This window comes from Sciurus carolinensis, chromosome 18, assembly GCF_902686445.1.
Source record: "Sciurus carolinensis chromosome 18, mSciCar1.2, whole genome shotgun sequence".
Lineage (NCBI taxonomy): Eukaryota > Metazoa > Chordata > Mammalia > Rodentia > Sciuridae > Sciurus > Sciurus carolinensis.
Window position 1 is genome coordinate 4,674,290 of NC_062230.1, and position 15,700 is coordinate 4,689,989.

The 15,700-nt window shown below is 59.9% G+C and overlaps 1 protein-coding gene and 1 long non-coding RNA gene across 2 annotated transcripts; one reads left to right on the plus strand and one right to left on the minus strand.

Annotated features, from left to right (window-relative positions):
* Positions 1–273: 273 nt before the first annotated feature.
* Ncf1 (neutrophil cytosolic factor 1) lies at positions 274–14,984 on the minus strand. The gene is made up of 11 exons (XM_047533842.1): positions 14,812–14,984; positions 10,057–10,137; positions 6,802–6,877; positions 6,562–6,727; positions 5,572–5,627; positions 4,641–4,763; positions 4,261–4,368; positions 3,446–3,563; positions 2,190–2,297; positions 1,657–1,802; positions 274–1,388 (listed from the first exon to the last, which is right to left on the minus strand). Exons 1-11 carry the CDS (start codon positions 14,881–14,883, stop codon positions 1,267–1,269), a joined length of 1,176 nt encoding a protein of 391 aa, XP_047389798.1. The 5' UTR covers positions 14,884–14,984; the 3' UTR covers positions 274–1,266.
* Positions 846–14,639, plus strand: LOC124970475 (uncharacterized). The gene is made up of 8 exons (XR_007106129.1): positions 846–4,386; positions 5,049–5,241; positions 5,379–5,605; positions 6,442–6,672; positions 7,390–7,794; positions 8,654–8,839; positions 13,544–14,267; positions 14,490–14,639. It is a non-coding gene; the product is annotated as an uncharacterized LOC124970475 (long non-coding RNA).
* Positions 14,985–15,700: the final 716 nt, after the last annotated feature.

Below are 15,700 nucleotides of genomic sequence, written 5' to 3' on the forward strand. Positions count from 1 at the left end.
TGTTCCAGGCTTTGGTTTCCTCATCTGTGAAATGCCTACCCACCAGGGCATCCCCAGAACTAGACGCTGAGAGGAGCCCAGCACTGCATTCAGGGGCGAGGAAATCGTTGGCCGATAGGCAGCCCAACTGGGAGCTGTGCCCTCCCTGGCCACCCCCAGCCCCCCTCCCCCCACACAGGACGCTGCTGCTGACGGGTCACAGAGGAGACGAGGTGAATGTTCGATCAGGATTTCAACTTAGGGGGCAAACATGAAACTAAAGGGATGCAGGTAAGTACTATATACTGTATTTAATAAAAATATGGTAAGAGGAAATGGACAGAGGGGCTGGGGCTGGGCTAGTCCTTCCAGTGTGGGGGAGTGGTCAAAGTCATTTTTCCAGCAAATAAGGTCTGCAAAGTTCCTAACCAGTGAGGGCCTCTCTCCGTCCTTTGATGGTCAAATGGTTCTCCCCAGAAGCATGTGTCCCCTCGGGCTCTCTCTTTTCTAAGGGGCCAGCCTCGCCCATCCTCAAGTAGCCACTGCCCAGGCAAGAGGAGCAGCTCTCCACACACCCCTGGCTCCTCTGGACAAGCTAAATCTTCTGCAAGATTCGCAGCTCCACTTGGCTCCAGGTGGCTTTGCCTTGGAGGAAGGACCCACAGTAAACTTAGAGGCCACGGGCCAGCCACTGTGCTTGGGGAAGTGGTGAAGATGTGTGGTAAGGATGTGTTCATTAACGAAGGTCGCTTTCGGTTGCACCCTCCTAACTGGGACAGGGTCTTAGTGAATCATCAGAGGAGTTCCCATTCCTAAATTACTTTTTTTTTTTTTTTTTTTTTTTGGTCCCAGCTCTGCAGAGGCACAATTCACCCTGGACTCTGCAACCTGCCTCCTGTCATGAGCCAGGGCTACATCCACCCACCTTCAGGACTGTCCTGCCATGTGACCAGAGTAGGGGCAGGCAGTTTCTGTACAGGCAGAAGGTCACGAGGGACCCGGAGTTCCTCTTGTGCTTGACCTTCGGCAGACCTGTTCTAGGCCGAGGCCAGGGCAAAGGGGCTCCTGGCTCTTGACGCTTCTCCCAGCAGAGTCACTGCCCGCGGCCTCGTTCTAGAAACACCCTTGGGGCGGAGCCTATCTCTCCCCGAGCTTCGGTTCATTCTAAGCAACATTCATGGAGGATGGCGGACTGCCACGTGGGGAACAGGCCTGGGGCTGCCCTCAGCGTCCACACACCACGCTATGTACACGTATATACAGGGGACCGGGATGGGCTGCCCAGACTCAGACGGCGGACGCCAGCTTCCGCTTGGTGCTCTCGCTGCAGCGGTGCAGGATGAGGTCAGCGCTGGGTCTCGGGGGCACCGCGGGCTGCGGCTTCGCACACTGGGTCTGCAGATTGTCCTCTGCAGGAAAACCGCAAGGCGGGTGAGAGGCCCCCGCCCCCGCGTCTCTGGCCCCGCCTCCGAGCCCTTGGCTCCGCCCACCCCCTGCGCCGCGTCGCTCTCGGATCCCGCCTGCTCGTCCTCCCTCTCCGCCTGGCTCCGCCCCTGAGCTCGCCCCGCCCATCGCGCCCTCTGGGCACGCCCCTAGCCCGTGGTCCCGCCTCGCCCTCTAGCGCTCGCTCCGCCCCAAGTCCCAACCCCGCCTCGCCCCGCCTGGGTCAGCGCTCACCCTGAGAGCTCCCTGCGCTCTGCGGCCCCGGCCGCGCCAGGCGGCGGCGCTGCTGCAGGAAACGGACGCTGTTGCGGCGATAGGCGTCCTGGCTGAGGCGCTTCCGCGACCGCTGGTGGATGCTGTGCGCATTGCGGATGGTCGACCTGGCCCAGCAGGAGGGAGCGACATTAGAACCGGTCCCCCGCCGCACCCGCGTCCCTGCCACCAGGACTCGGGTGGCACACCCCAACCCCGGGGTCCAAAGACGGGCCGAGCGAGTGGGGAGCGGGCTGGAGGTCTCCACGACCCGGGCGGGCGGGACGAGATGCATCTGCTGCCCAGCCCCGGCCCGCCTCCCGCGCACCTTGCTGGTCTTCCCTTCCCCGGAAGCCCCCCGGGACTTCCCGGTATTCACCGCACACCCTAAGGGCCCGGAACATAGGCGGCTGCGCCTCTGCCTCCCGTCCCGCGGTCCTCCACAACCCCTCCCCCACCCCCACCCCCACCCCCACCCCCGGCCTGCCCCGCCCGGCCCCGCGATCCTTCCGCACCTGCGGGGCGGAGCCCCTCGGCTCTTGATCTGGCGCTGGGCCTGGGCGGGGTCCTGTCCCGACTTCTGCAGGTACATGGACGGAAAGTAGCCAGTGACATCCTCCTTCCTGCAACAGAGCCAGCCCTTGAGGCCCGGGCAGAGGTGGGGGGCTGGGGCGGAGGGCAGGCCTAGAGGCTGCAGAGAACCAGGTGCCGCCCGCTGGGCCTCAATGTCCCCACCCGTGCCCGCGCAGCGCCCTCCCAGCTCTTCTTCTGGGAAGGGGAAGGAAGTTAGAAGGATCCTAGTCTCCCAGGGGTCATGTGCTCGCTAAAGGACATCTGCAGAATTATTCTTGTCAGCCTTTTCTTTTATGGTGATTGCCTTTGTGTTTTCACGAATGTCGCCACGTTCTTCTCTGCCTTCCAATCACTTTTTAGGTTTTACCCTTGGTGAAAACCTGTGATTCATTCAAAATACATGTTATAGTGTGAGGCCGAGGTCTGGGCTTTTCTGCTTTTTACTTTTTCTCCCCAAAGAATATGCAGCTGTTCCAGTACCATTTCTTGGTAAGATTTTCCTTTCCATTCTCAATACTATACTTGGGGGTGAAAACGAAAATCTTTGCAAAGCACAGAAGTCACAAGGTGAAACCCCAATTCTTGGCAGGTGAGAGAATCACAAAAAGGTTCCTGGTGCGCATGCCGGGTGTGAACTGGATGTGGGTCTGAGGTGAGGAAAACTGCCTCAAAATGAGCTCCCAGCCCAGGGCCACGCTGGGATGCATGTTGTGACCCAGCCGCGAAGTAAGGGCATGGGGTGACCAGGTGGCCTAGGGCTCTGAAAACACAGGCCCTGGGAGGTCCCCTGGCTGCAGAGATTGTTTTCCCCAGAACCAGAAAAAAATAGCATTCTGACATTCATTAGGAGGAGTATCGATGGGAATTGCAACGCAAGCTTTCCAAGCTGTGATGTCGCCAGTGTGCCTTCATCACATGTGATACAACAGCTGTGCTGCTAGAGGAAGAAAACTTGGGGGACCAGCCCGAAGAGACCCTAAGTCTCAAAGGGGAAGTGTGCCCACTTGGACCAGAACAGTGAACCCCACAGGACAGGCAGGATGGGTTCACACCTGCCCTGGCTCCTGTGATGAAAGCTGAGCCCAGAGAGGGGCAGCGGCTCTCCCAGTCACACAGCCAAGCCAGCTCAGAGCCCACACAGGCTCTGCCCAGGCCAGTGCTGACTCAGGAGGCTCCTAGCGGGGAGGCGCTCTCCTACCTGACCACCCACCAGCCGTCCAGGAGCTTATGAATGACCTCAATGGTTTCACCCTGGGCCAGGGACATCTCGTCCTCTTCCACGGCAGTGTAGGCTTTGATGGTGACATAGGGCTCACCTGGGCGGTGATGGGGGCACAGGGCATGACGTGAGGGTCTGCCAGCGGGGACACCACCGACTCTCCTCACTCCTGCCTCTGTAGGTGCCTCCTGCCACCCACTGCTGGGGTCCACTCTGGACCTCAGCCCTCTGCCCGCTGTGCTCAGGGGAGCAGCCTCCCACCCCCGACCAGCCACACCAGGGGAGAGGCGTCTCATCACTACCGCAGCCTGGTCAGGCGCCCAGATAGGAAAGGCAGGTGGGGCGCATGCGGGCCCGAGGCACCCGGGGCCCCCCAGCACTGGCCAGTGTCGGCCTTGTCTAGTTTTAAAAGGAGCCACAGATCCCCGACTCCCGCCTGCAATGCTGAAATCTCTGTTTGAAACATGACCGACCAGCGGTTTCCACGCCGGCCCTGGCTGCCCGCCTCCCCTTCTGGACAGCCCTCCACCCCAGCCGCAGGCCTTCTGCTGGGCCAGCCCTGACGGCCACCGCTGTGACCCAGCCTGACCTCCTCCTGCGCCCCTGCTTCTGTTCCACTTCCTGGTTCCCAGTCTTGGCCGTCCTGGGAGACAAGGGCCCCAAGCCCACAGTGCTGGGCCTCCGCCTCTGCCTCCCCGGCAGCCAGACCAAACCCAAAGCCGTCACCTGGCTCCTCATCCCGGGCCCTCCTGCCCGGCCCCCGGCTCTCCCAGGGCCTGCGAGGGCCGGGTCACCTGCATAGTTGGGCTCCGGGTCCTCGGCCTCATCGGGACTGTCCAGGGGCTCCAGGAAGGACGCTGGGACCCAGCCGCGCTTGGCCTTCATTTGGCAGAACCACCAGCCTGTCAGGGAGCAGGGAGGTAAGTGAGCCGGGGACGCAGCCGCCCTTGGCCATCAGGTGAGGACACAGATGCACAGACTCCAAAGCCAGATTCCACAGTCACCTCTCCACACCCACGGGCTCCAGGTGACAGTGCCGACCCCCTTGTACCGCCCATGACCACATGGTCCCACGGTCCCCTGGGTGTGGCCAGGCTGTGGGCCAGGCCAAGAGGCCAGGGCTGCCCGAGCCCTGGTGGGTGTGGGAGTCGGGCTGCGGCGGGTGGGGGCTGACCGCTCTCGCTCTTCTCCACAACCTCCACCACGTCCCCCGTGGCCACAGCCATCTCGGAAGCGGAGCTCTTCCCGTAGTCGGCGATGGCCCGGTAGCTCTGCAGGATGATGGGGCCCGTGATATCTGGGGGAGGGGCGGGCGAGCAGGGTGAGGGCTGGTCCTCCGAGCAGGTGGCCGTCACCGAGGCCCACAGTGGCGCCACGGAGTGCCCGGCCTTGCTCAGCCGGGGAGGGTGCCCCTGGCCCTCAGCCCCTGCAGCGGGATCCGGGACCCCTTGCGGAGCTGCAGGTCCTGATGGGGCCTCTGCAGGGACCTCCATCTCGTCTCAAGAGCACACCGTTCCCACCTCCTGCCACCAGGACGTGGCTCGGCCATGCTTTTTCTTTTTCCTTTTTCTTCTGGTACCAGGGACTGAACCCAGGGGCGCCTACCCACTGAGCCCTTCCTTTTTTTGAGACGGGGTCTCATCATATTGCCCAGGCTGGCCTTGAACTCCGGGCTCCATGCCCCCTGCCACAGCCGCCCGCGTGCTGGGATTACAGGCAGATGCCACCACACTGGCTTCATGAGCCGACATGTTTAAGACAGCGCCTGGCACACAGTAAGTGCTCAATAAACGCTAGGGATTATATTACCAACTGCTGCGCAATCTGGACTAGAACCGTCACACCTGTGCCACCCTGAGGCCACACTGGCTCCCCAAATCCGATCATTCACTCAGTCACAAACGTCCCCCAGGTTGCTGGGAGCCAGGGGCTGTGCGGGGCTCTGCAGCCACCTGCACGGTGACCCCCAAAGGCCCAAGTCTTCCATGGAGGACAGGAGCCTGCATAGCCCGCCCTCCCCAGCGGCTCTCTGCCCTGCGTGCCCCACCTCTGGGTCCCTGACCATGGCGGCAGTGCCCGCGGGCCCCGGCCCTGCCCCGCCTCACCTGCTGCATTACTCTTGCCATCTTTGGGCACCAGGTATGTCTCCGGCTTCTTCACCCTGGGAAGAGAACCATATCCTCAGACCCTCTGCTTCCCACTGCGGAAGGGCTTCCCAAGAGCTACAGAAATAAGGGAAATGGTCACTGCAGAGAAGAGCAGGGACTAGATGAGGCAGGGAGGCCTTGGGGAATGGCCAGGGCCTCCACTCGGTCCGCCCGAGGGAGGCGTGCAGGGGCCCCGCAGCCTCCTGCAGGCCCAGGGAGGCAGGCCCCTGTGAGTGGCAGCAGAGGCCCCCTGTCCCGGCTGGGTGACACCGGCCCCCGTCAGCTGTGGTGCCCCTTCCCCTGGGGTCTCAGAGCCTCCCCGTTCCCACCACCGCCCGCCCTGGGCGCGGCCCTCCCTAGGACCCGGCGTGTGTTCAAGGTCAACACGAGCAGCCGGGGTGACGGCATCGGGCTCCCCCGCCGGGCAGACCTGTCCTCCAGGCCTGTCCCTGAGCTTTGGTGACCAGAGAGGGACTGGAAAAGGCCCCTCGCCCCGACTGCCTGCAGCTCGCTCAGCCTCTCGGTGCCTCCAGACAGGCCGGGCAAAGGAGCCCGAGACCTGCCAGCACCCTGCAGAGCCCTGACCCCCACGTCCTCTGCGGCAGACACGGGCGCACGTCATTACGCCTGGCCTGGCGCCCGTGTCTGCCTCTGGTCCTCGCCACCCAGGACGGGTCATCCAGCGGGTGGAGGGCCGGCTCCAGGTCCATGGGTGGAAGGGAGCCCGGGACTTGGGACCTCCAGCCAGGGCACTCCCCTCAGCACCTGGCGGCTCAGAGACCCTGTCCCCGGGGGCGGGGTTGAAGCCCTGCCTCCTCCTCTCTGCAGCTGTGTGACTTCGGGCAGCTCCCTGGCTCTCTCTGAGCTTGGGTCTTCTGGTCTGGAAACGGGGAAGGCCCCTGCCCTCCGGGCTGACTGCCCACCGCCCGCTCCTGCCCGGCCACTCACTGGCTGTCCGTGGGGAGCTTGAGGTCTTCCGGGCGCACCTTGAAGAAGTCCAGCAGGTGGGGGCAGCGCGAGATCTTGGTGGGCAGCCCCAAGAGCGCCCTGCAGTACTCGGTGAGCGTGCCCTGGCGGCTCTCGGCCGCGCGCTGCCCGTCAAACCACCTGGGAGCTGGGGAGGGGGCGGGACGGGAGTGAGCCCTTCCCGAGGCCCAGGGTGGTGGGCAGCGGGGTGGGTGGCCTCACCTGGGAGGTGGGGGATGATCCTGCTGGCTGGGCTGATCTCTCCGGCCTCGATGGGAAACATCTCCTTCAGCGTTTTCTAGCACAGGAGAGGGGAGAGGGGACGTGAGGGCAGGCGCTCGGGCCTCCGCCACAAGCCCCGTGGCTTCCTCGCCAGCCCCTGACCAGGTCTGTGCAGGACCCTGGTCAGCGCACTGCCTGGCCTGAACTGCTACGGCCTCTTCCATCGGCCCTTCCATCCACCCTGTCCGTCCTCCATCCAGAGGGATCCCTTTAAACCCCCAGGGAGCCCAGCCCTCCCTGGCTCAGGACCCTCCTGGGAGCAGAGGGTCCCCAAGCCCTCCCTGGCTGGGAGCTGAAGCCAAAGGCCTGGATGGTTCTGCAGGCCCCACATGGCCTGTCCCCACCTGCCTCACTCGCCTCTTCTGCTGTCCCTTGCCGTCCACCCACTGTGCGCCTGCCCCAGGACCTTGGGACCTGTTCTTCCCCGCTGCGTTCACATGTTAAATCTCTCTCCTCTCTCTCTCTCTGTCCTCTGTCTCTCACTTTTTTTCTCTCTCCTCCCCGTCTTTGCTCGACGGCGCCCCTCAGCGAGGCCTCTCCCTGGTGGCCGCGTGGACAGTCGCCCTCCCACCTGGTTCTCCTTCCGACTTCCCTGTTCTTCTGTCCACCGTTCTGATGTGACCCACGTACCACTCAAGTGGCTATTGTTTCCGTCTGTTCCCCGCCTCCTCCGCTGGATCCAGAGTCTGTGAGGAGGGCGGGGGCTCCACCGGCTTCTCCCACCCTCGCCACCGTGGCCGCGTGTGCTGCCCGCTGACTACCTGCACATGGCACTTAGTAGGTGCTCACTAAGCCCTCGAGCCCACCAGTTAGCCGCAGGGGCTGACCTACAATGGAAGGAGCTAGGACTGCGGGGAGAGGACATGGAGCCACCAGCGCACCAGCCAGGGCAGATCTCAAGCCCAGTCGGCAACAGCCACGGCAGGAAAGGCGGTGAGTCGACGCCATGTATATACGTTAGTGAAGGGTGCCGCCCGCTGTCGGGGACGCTGCGTGTGGGTATGTGTTTGTGGGGTGAGTGTGTGTGTGTGTGTGTGTGTTAGGGTGTGTGGGTGTGTGTGTTAGGGTGTGTGTGTGTACGAGTGTGAGTTTGTGTGTGACTGTGTGTGTATGAGTGTGTGTATTTGTGAGTGTGTGGGTGTGCATGGGATGTGTGCATGTGTGCATGGAGTGTGTGTGTGTGTATGAGTGTGTGTGAGTTTGTGACTGTGAGTGTGAGCGTGTGTGTTTGTGTGTGCATGTGTTTGTGTGACTGTGTTTGTGAGTGTGCGTGTGTATATGTGTGTGTTAGTATGTGTGTGTGAGCATGTGTGAATGAGTATGTATGTGTGTGTGTGCACGTGTTTGTGTGACTGTGTGTGTGTGTGAGTGTGTATGTGTGTGTGTTTGTGTGTGTGTGAGCGTGTGTTTGTGTGTGCGTGTGTTTGTGTGTGACTGTGTGTTTGTGTGAGTGTGCGTGAGTGTGTATGTGTGTGTGTGAGTATGTGTGTGTGTGATTGTGTGTGCATCACCCAGGGCAGGAGCCGGGCCAGGGGATGGGGCGCGGACACCTTCGGCTTCGGGAAAGCCCAGCCTCCCTTGTTCTGGAGACTTGCTGCGTTGCCCAGGCGGGGCCGCTCGCAGTGGCTGGGGCTACAGGCACAGGCGCCGCGTCCTGCGCGGTTATTTCACCAAAGCCTTCAAGGGGCGGGAGCGGAGCTCAGTGGTAGCGGCTGGCCTAGCAGGCGCGAGGCCCTGGGTTCGATCCTCAGCACCCCATACAAATAAAGTAAAGGAACCGTGTTGCCTAGAGCTAAAAAATGTATATAAAAAATGTTGAAAAAGAGAAATCCTCCAAGCAAATCAAGCGCCATGATCGCCAAGTCTGGGGCTGGCGCGGAGCTCAGCGCGTCTCCCTTGAAGTTTCTTGCCTGGCAGATGCAGGACCCCGCGCAGCCGCAGGATGCCTTCCGGCTTTACGGAGGCTTTGCAGGTGCAGGTGAGTCTTGGGGGGCTCATCTGGCTTTCGTGACCTTTTTCTGTTTGATACCAGGGATTGAACCCAGGGGTGCTTAGCCCTTGAGCCACCCCCCAGCCCTTTTGATTTTTTACTTTGAGACAGGGTCTCGCTGAGTTGCTTAGGGCCTCTCTAAGTTGCTGAGACTGGCCTCAACCTTGCGATCCTCTTGCCTCAGCCTCCCCAGTCTCTGGGATTACAGGTGCATGCCACCACTCTTGGCTTGTGTGGCCCCTTTATCCACCAGACCCGGTCTCAGACTAGAGCCCAACAGGCAAGCTCTGGACCCCTCAGCTCCCTGATGACCCTCCTAGTACTGTCCGGCCATTTGCTGGTGTCGGGAGCCGCTGTCCAGAGCCTACAGAGTCTCTCATGGGAGGCTTGTGACAGAAGGACAAAGCTAAAGGACCCTTATTCTGATACATGAGGGTCCAACTCGGGCCAGGGACTTTGAGTTAAAGATCAAACTCCTGAATGAGAACACAGGTGACACTGGCCGGGGACCCCTGTGGGCACGAAGGCACGTCCACCCTTAGGAATGCCTCCTGATGGGCTGGGGCTGCAGCTCAGTGGTGGAGCACTTGCCTGGCACGCGTGAGGCACTGGGTTCGAGTCTCAGCACCACACAAAAAAATTAAAATAAAGATGTCACGTCCATCTACAAGTAAAAATATCAAAAAAAAAAAAAAAAAAGAATGCCCCCTGGAGGCAGGTGCAGTGGTCTGCCTGTCACGCACGCCTTTCATCCAAGTGGCTCGGGAGGCTGAGGCAGGAGGATCTCAGGTTTAAGGCCAGCCTCAGCAACTTAGTGAGACCCTGTCTCAGAATAAAAAATTAAAAGGCTGGGGTGTGGCTGGGTGGTTGAGCACCCCAGGGGTCCGTCCCCACTACCAAAAAAAAGAGAAGTCGCCTGGGAGGCTGGGGTGCGGCCGGGAGGAGGGCGCCTGCCTGGTCCCACCAGGGCTGCAAACAAAATCAAGAACAGGCGGAAGAGCCCTGGAGACGGTGCTGACCGCGGGCAGTGCTCTGCCCTGAGGGAGGGACGTTCTGGAGACCTGGGGGCAGAGACGGGGCCACCGGACCTCCTGGTGCCACAGTGGGACGTTTTGCACGGGAAAGGCTCGCGGCGGGCGGGAGGAGCGGGCAGCCCGGCGGCTCCTCCCCAGGACCGAGCTGGCGTCCCCTGCGGCCCGACTCACGTGGAACTCGTAGATCTCGGTGAAGCGCCGGTACACCACCTTCTCGGACAGGTCCTGCCACTTCACCAGGAACAGGTACACCTGCCGGGAGGACAGGCTGAGCTGCCGGCCCGGAGCGCCAGCGTGGGGACCCAGGGAGTGACAGCTGGAATGTGGCCCTGATTCCCGGGCAGTGCTGTCCCGAGTGGAACCGCGGGAAGGGGCTGGACACCAGGGCTCTGAGGCCGGAGAGCTGAGCACACCCCTGGGAGTGGGGAACTGCTGGCCGGGGGTCCTGGGGCACCCGCCCTTGGGGACTCTGGCTTGTCCCTAGCCCCTCTCTCTGCCTCCCAGCCCCCATGAGCTGAGCGGCTCTGCCCTGCCACGTCCTTCGCCAGGATGGTCTGCCTGAGCTCGGGCCCAGAGTCCTGGGTCAGCCGGCCGTGGGCGGAACCCCTGGGACATGAGCCCCAGATCCCCCTTCCCTCCTTCAGCTGTTACCGCCAGGTATCCTGGTCCCCGTGAGGGACAGCCACTGACACACTGGGCAGGGTGGCAGGCTCCTGTCGTGGTCTGGATGTGGCTTATCCCCAAGGGCTCAAATGTTGGGACCCGAGTCCCCAGGGTGACAAGAGGAGCTGGTGGGGCCTCAAGAGGTGGGCCCAGTAGGAAGCGCTGCCATCCCTGGGGAAACTGCCCTCCAGAGGTATTGACGTGGTTCTGAGGGAACTTTCGGTTGATTCTTGTAAGACTGAGGTGGCTCTGTGTCTCCCTGTCCTGCCACATGATAGATACCTGGCTCCCCTCTCTCGTGCTGTGACCATGCCGTCCGCCACGACACACTCCCCAGAGCCTACACCATGTTGTTTGGACCTCTACACCTGAGAGCTAAACCAACCCCTTTTCTTTATAAGTACCCAGCCTCAGGTATTTTGTTACAGTAATGAAAAGGAACCCATATTGTTTCTGAAATTAGTTCAAATTCCTCTTCTTATAAATTGGAGATAAAAGTAGGCCCTCACCCCACCCCTAAAGCTGGCATTGGTGTCTCACAGTTAGGAACAAAAAGGGGTGTGGCCAGCAATAGAACTCAGCAAGATGGCGTACAATTGCATTCCTAGGAAATGTCCCCACCAGGCAAATCTGGAGAGGTCGCCAGGGGCTGGGGTGGGGTGTGAGCGGCTGGGGACAGGCACAGAGGCATTTCTGGAAGGAGACATGATGAGGAAGTTAAAATTGACCTCGGCAATGACTCTGAATATATTTGAAACTGTGGAATTGTGTGGAATGTGAGTTATATCTCAATAAAGTCATTTTCAAAAATAATTCAGTATGAAAACACAACGTTCCCAACCTTAGAAGAATACTCTTCAGTGGAAAAAGAAGCAAATCACAAGCCATCCAAGTGACTCGGGAGGCTGAGGCAGGAGGATCTCAGGTTTAAGGCCAGCCTCAGCAACTTAGTGAGACACTGTCTCAGAATAAAAAATTAAAAGGGTGTGGGTCACAGCCCGGCAGGATCCGGAAGTCACCATGCCAGACCTGAAAGGTCACAGCTGTCCGATCCCACAGCTAGGACCTTGCAGGGCAGGCCAAGCTACTGCAAGTGGAGCAGATGAGGACACCGCTGTGGGGGATAAACGGTGGGGCCTAAGGTGGCCTCGGGGCCACGGCCACGCTCCGGGCCACCAGGCAGGTTCTGGTTACAGGGAAACAAGCCCCCTCCAGACCCAGCAAATGTACCTTGAGGATCTGCAGATTTCCTTTTATGTAAATTGATATCACATCAAGGAAATACCGAGCCGTAGTTAAGGACATGCGTGCTGACGTATTTAGGACAGTCTACTGGTGTTTGCAATTTACTTTGAAATGCACCAAAAATAAAAAGAACGAAGAGGAATGAGGCGTAACTCAGCAGTATGGCACTGGGTTAGCACGCAGGAAACCAGGGTTCCATCCCCAGCACTAAAAAAAAAAAAAGATGAAAATATATGTGACAAAGCCAATATAGGAAAATGTTAACTGTGGTGTGTGTGTGTATTTGTGTGTGTGTGTGTGTGTGTGTATTTTTTGTACCAGGGATTGAACCTGGGGTTTTAACCGCTGAGCCACATCCCTAGCCTTTTTTATGTTTTCTTTGGAGACAGGGCCTGCTAAGTGGCTGAGGCTGGTTTTGAACCCTTGCGATATTCCTGCCTCAGCCTCAGCCGATGGGATTGCAGGTGTGCACCACGGTGCCCTGCAAGATATTTGGGGTTTGGGGGTTGCTTTTTTTTTTTTATTGTATGTATTTTTGAGCAGGGTCTTGCTATGTGGCCCAGGCTGGTCTTGAACTCCTGGACTCAAAAAAAGCGATCCTCCTGCCTCCGTCTCCAAGTAGCTGGGACTGCAGATGCACAGCACTGTGCCCAGATTTCCGTGGCTATTTGTACACCGAGGTTCACAGGTCAACAGTCAAAAAGCAGAGCGACCCAAATGTCTCACACTATATAAGTGGGTAACAAGACGAGGTCCATTTATAGCATGGAAAATTATCCAACCGTGAACAGAACGGAAATGCTGACAATGGTTACAACGCAGGTGAACCTGGGCCACGCCAGGGTAGAGCGGGGAGGACGCCGCCAGGCGCCAAAGGACTGGCCTGTGCACGCTCACGCCCCAGAGGGGCCTGGCGGGAGTCAGATGCACGGAGCAAGTCCCGCTTGTGGCTGTGGGGCCGGGGAGGGGAGGGGGACATGAGAAGGTGCTCCTTCCTGGGGAGCGAGGTTCAACCGAAATGGCACCTCAGGATGGTTAAAATGGCAGACTCCACCTTAGCCAGGCCCTGAGTGACTCGGGGAGCTCTTGTCTCTCAATAAATATAAAACGGGTTGGGATGCGGCTCAGTGGTTAGGTGCATATAGCCACACATATATATGCAAAAGTTTGCCTTCTTATTTTTTTGGTGGTGGGGACTGAACCCAGGGTCACTCTACCACACATCCACATGCCCCCACACTTGGCTCTTTATTTTTATTTATTTATTTATTTTTTTGAGACAGTTTCTTGCTAAATTGCTAAAGGCTGGCCTCTAACTTGTGAGCCTCCTGTCTCAGCCTCTGGAGTTGCTGGGATTACAGGCGTGCGCCACTGCGTCCCGTCAACTGTTTTATCTTATTGCTAATGGTTGTCGATCTCTTACTGAGCCTAACTTATAAGTCAAACTTTGTCACAGGACACATAAGGTTCTGTGTTATCTGCCAAATTTCAGGCGTCCCCTGGGGGTCTTGGAACCCATCCCAAAGGATTAGAGGGGACTTGTTTAATGATTGTAATGGTCTGTAACCCACTGGATAAAACAGGAACCCAAGTATCCACGCGGACATTGGTCAGCCATTGCGTGAGAGGATCTTCACAGTAAATGCGGATCAAGTGAGTCTTAAAGACCACTCTCCAGGGATGGTTCTAGTAGCGTAGGCAAGATCAGTGGAAACAGGATGTCCACATAATTCCTGAAACTCTCTTCCAGGTTGGCTATTATTTACAAAGGAAAAACAGCAGCTTGACAACAGAGAGACTTGGAAGACACAGCCATGACCGAGGGTCCAAAAGGGGCAAGTGGAAACCGCAGCGCCCTACAGCTAGGGTGAGCGAAGGCTGGCTTGGCCGCAAAGATGGCCCTGCCCAGGCCGCCAGAGTCGGTCTCACGGAGGCCTCGGACGGGCACCGACGGAGGGACACTCTGCAGAGCCCTGGCCTGCACTCTCCAGAACACCAGTTGAGGAGGACGAAGGCCAATTAAGAAGGACCCAGCTGGAAGCCGGGCGCGGTGGCGCACCTGCAATACCAGGGGCTCCCCGGCCTGAGGCAGGGGGACCCCAAGTCCAAAGCCGGCCTTGGTAAGGGAGCGAGACCCTGTCCCAGAATAAAGAATAAAAGGGCTGGGGCGTGGCTCCGTGCAAAGCACCCTGGGTCCACCCTAGCCCTGGCCCCTGCCCCGAAGAAAAGGCTGATCCTGACTAGAGAAGACGCAGCGGCGACTGGTCACAGCCCGAGGCTGGATCTGAAGAAGCGCTCAACTCCCGAGGACAAGCGGGCCCAGCAGCCGTGGCTGGAGACCGGGGCCTGCACGTTCCATCCCTGGAGTTGGACTCGTGGGCATCGCAGTTGCGTAACAGAAAGTCCGTGGTTTTAAGAAATGCAGGGCACTAGGGTCAAGAAGTAGTGTCCCAACTTCCCCTGAAGTCGCCCAGGTAATTTGTACCCAGAGGTGGGGAAGCACAGGACAGGGGGAGAAGCATTCCTGGCATTCCAGCTGGTGGGGGATTTTCTGCGAATTGGGAATTACTTTCCAACTAGGTTACAGAGGGAGGGGGAGGGGAGAGGGCGGGGGAGGGGAGGGGGAGGGGGAGAGAGGGAGGGGAGGGGAGGGAGGGGGAGGGGCCTGGCACCCAGTGTGAAATGTTTTGCTCAAGAGTCACAATCTACTAAGTGGAGTTCCTCCCTGGCCTCCTCTGGGCCTGGGGACCCAGGGACCGGTGGCTTTCAGGGCAGGACGGGACATTTTTGCTCCCCATGTTGGTGCGGCCTGGAGACCCCAGTGTAACTGACACCCAGGGCCACTTGGTGAGCAGAGCTGGTCCCCAGGGTGGTGGCCAGGGAGTGCCTGCAGCCCCGCGTGTGGCCCTCGGCCCGGGACCCCACCCCCATCGTCAGCAGTCCCGGTCACCCCTGGGTGGCAGGTGACAACGCGGTCTCCCACCAGGTGGCCACGCGCAGCGCTCCAGGGCTACTCACGTAGTGCTGGCTGGGGACGAAGCGCTTTTCAAAGCCCAGGAGGGCGATGTGGCGGATGAAGGGGTCCCCCATGGCTGGACGGCCTGAGACCAACCTCGACTTCTCCAGGAACCGCCCAGGCTGGGCCTTAAATGTGCTGAAAAGAGGAAGTAGGCGGCTACTGTCCCCGCCGGGCGGGGACCCAGGGAGGGTGCAGAAAGGACTTCGCTGCTTCTTCCAGTTTCTGGGGATTTCTGAAGCTCCAGCAGCGTGGGTGGGGCACCGGCAGGGGCCGGATGCCGGATTCCCGCCCGACTCCTGACTGGCCCCATCTGGTCCAGCCCCGAGACCTCCCTACAGTGCTGGGCACACCAGCGGCTCCCGCCTCAGGGCCTTTGCACTTGCGGTGGCCCTTGTTTCTTTGCCACATCTGTAACCCTCAGATGTCCCCTCCACCGAGGCCTTCCTGGACAGCATTGCGCAGGACAGCACGCTAGGCGCCACCTTCCCTCTGTCTTCTCCCAGCACGCCCCCACGTACCACCAGTTTCATCTGTGGTCTCGCTTTGGGCGCCACCCCTGCTTACCTACCGGAAGGCGCCCGAAGAGCGGGGCCGACTGCTGTCAAGGGCTCCGGCCCCACGGCCCGGGCTCTGCAGTGAGCCCGACTCCTCTTGGGCGGGACCGTCCCCTGCTGTGTCTGAACCTCTCCTTGGAGTGCCTGTGTGTGTGAGGCGTACATCCCCAGGGGTGTGCCCGGGGACCAGGGACAGCGGGACGGTGATGGCCCGGGGACCAGGGACAGCGGGACGGCGATGGCCCGTGCAGATCCTGACCAGCGGACTGTCCTGAGCGGTTTCCTCCTGCGCCCTCCAGCCGTTCCCAGCTGTGCCGGGACGCTGGCACCGAGG

Excerpts from the sequence above, each read along its gene's own strand:
- Ncf1 (XM_047533842.1), bottom strand. The coding sequence starts at position 14,883 with ATGGGGGACCCCTTCATCCGCCACATCGCCCTCCTGGGCTTTGAAAAG. Across the intron at positions 6,878-10,056 it reads CCGAGATCTACGAGTTCCAC|AAAACGCTGAAGGAGATGTT; the intron begins GTGAGTCGGGCC and ends CTCCTGTGCTAG. Across the intron at positions 4,369-4,640 it reads TGTGGAGAAGAGCGAGAGCG|GCTGGTGGTTCTGCCAAATG; the intron begins GTCAGCCCCCAC and ends GCTCCCTGACAG.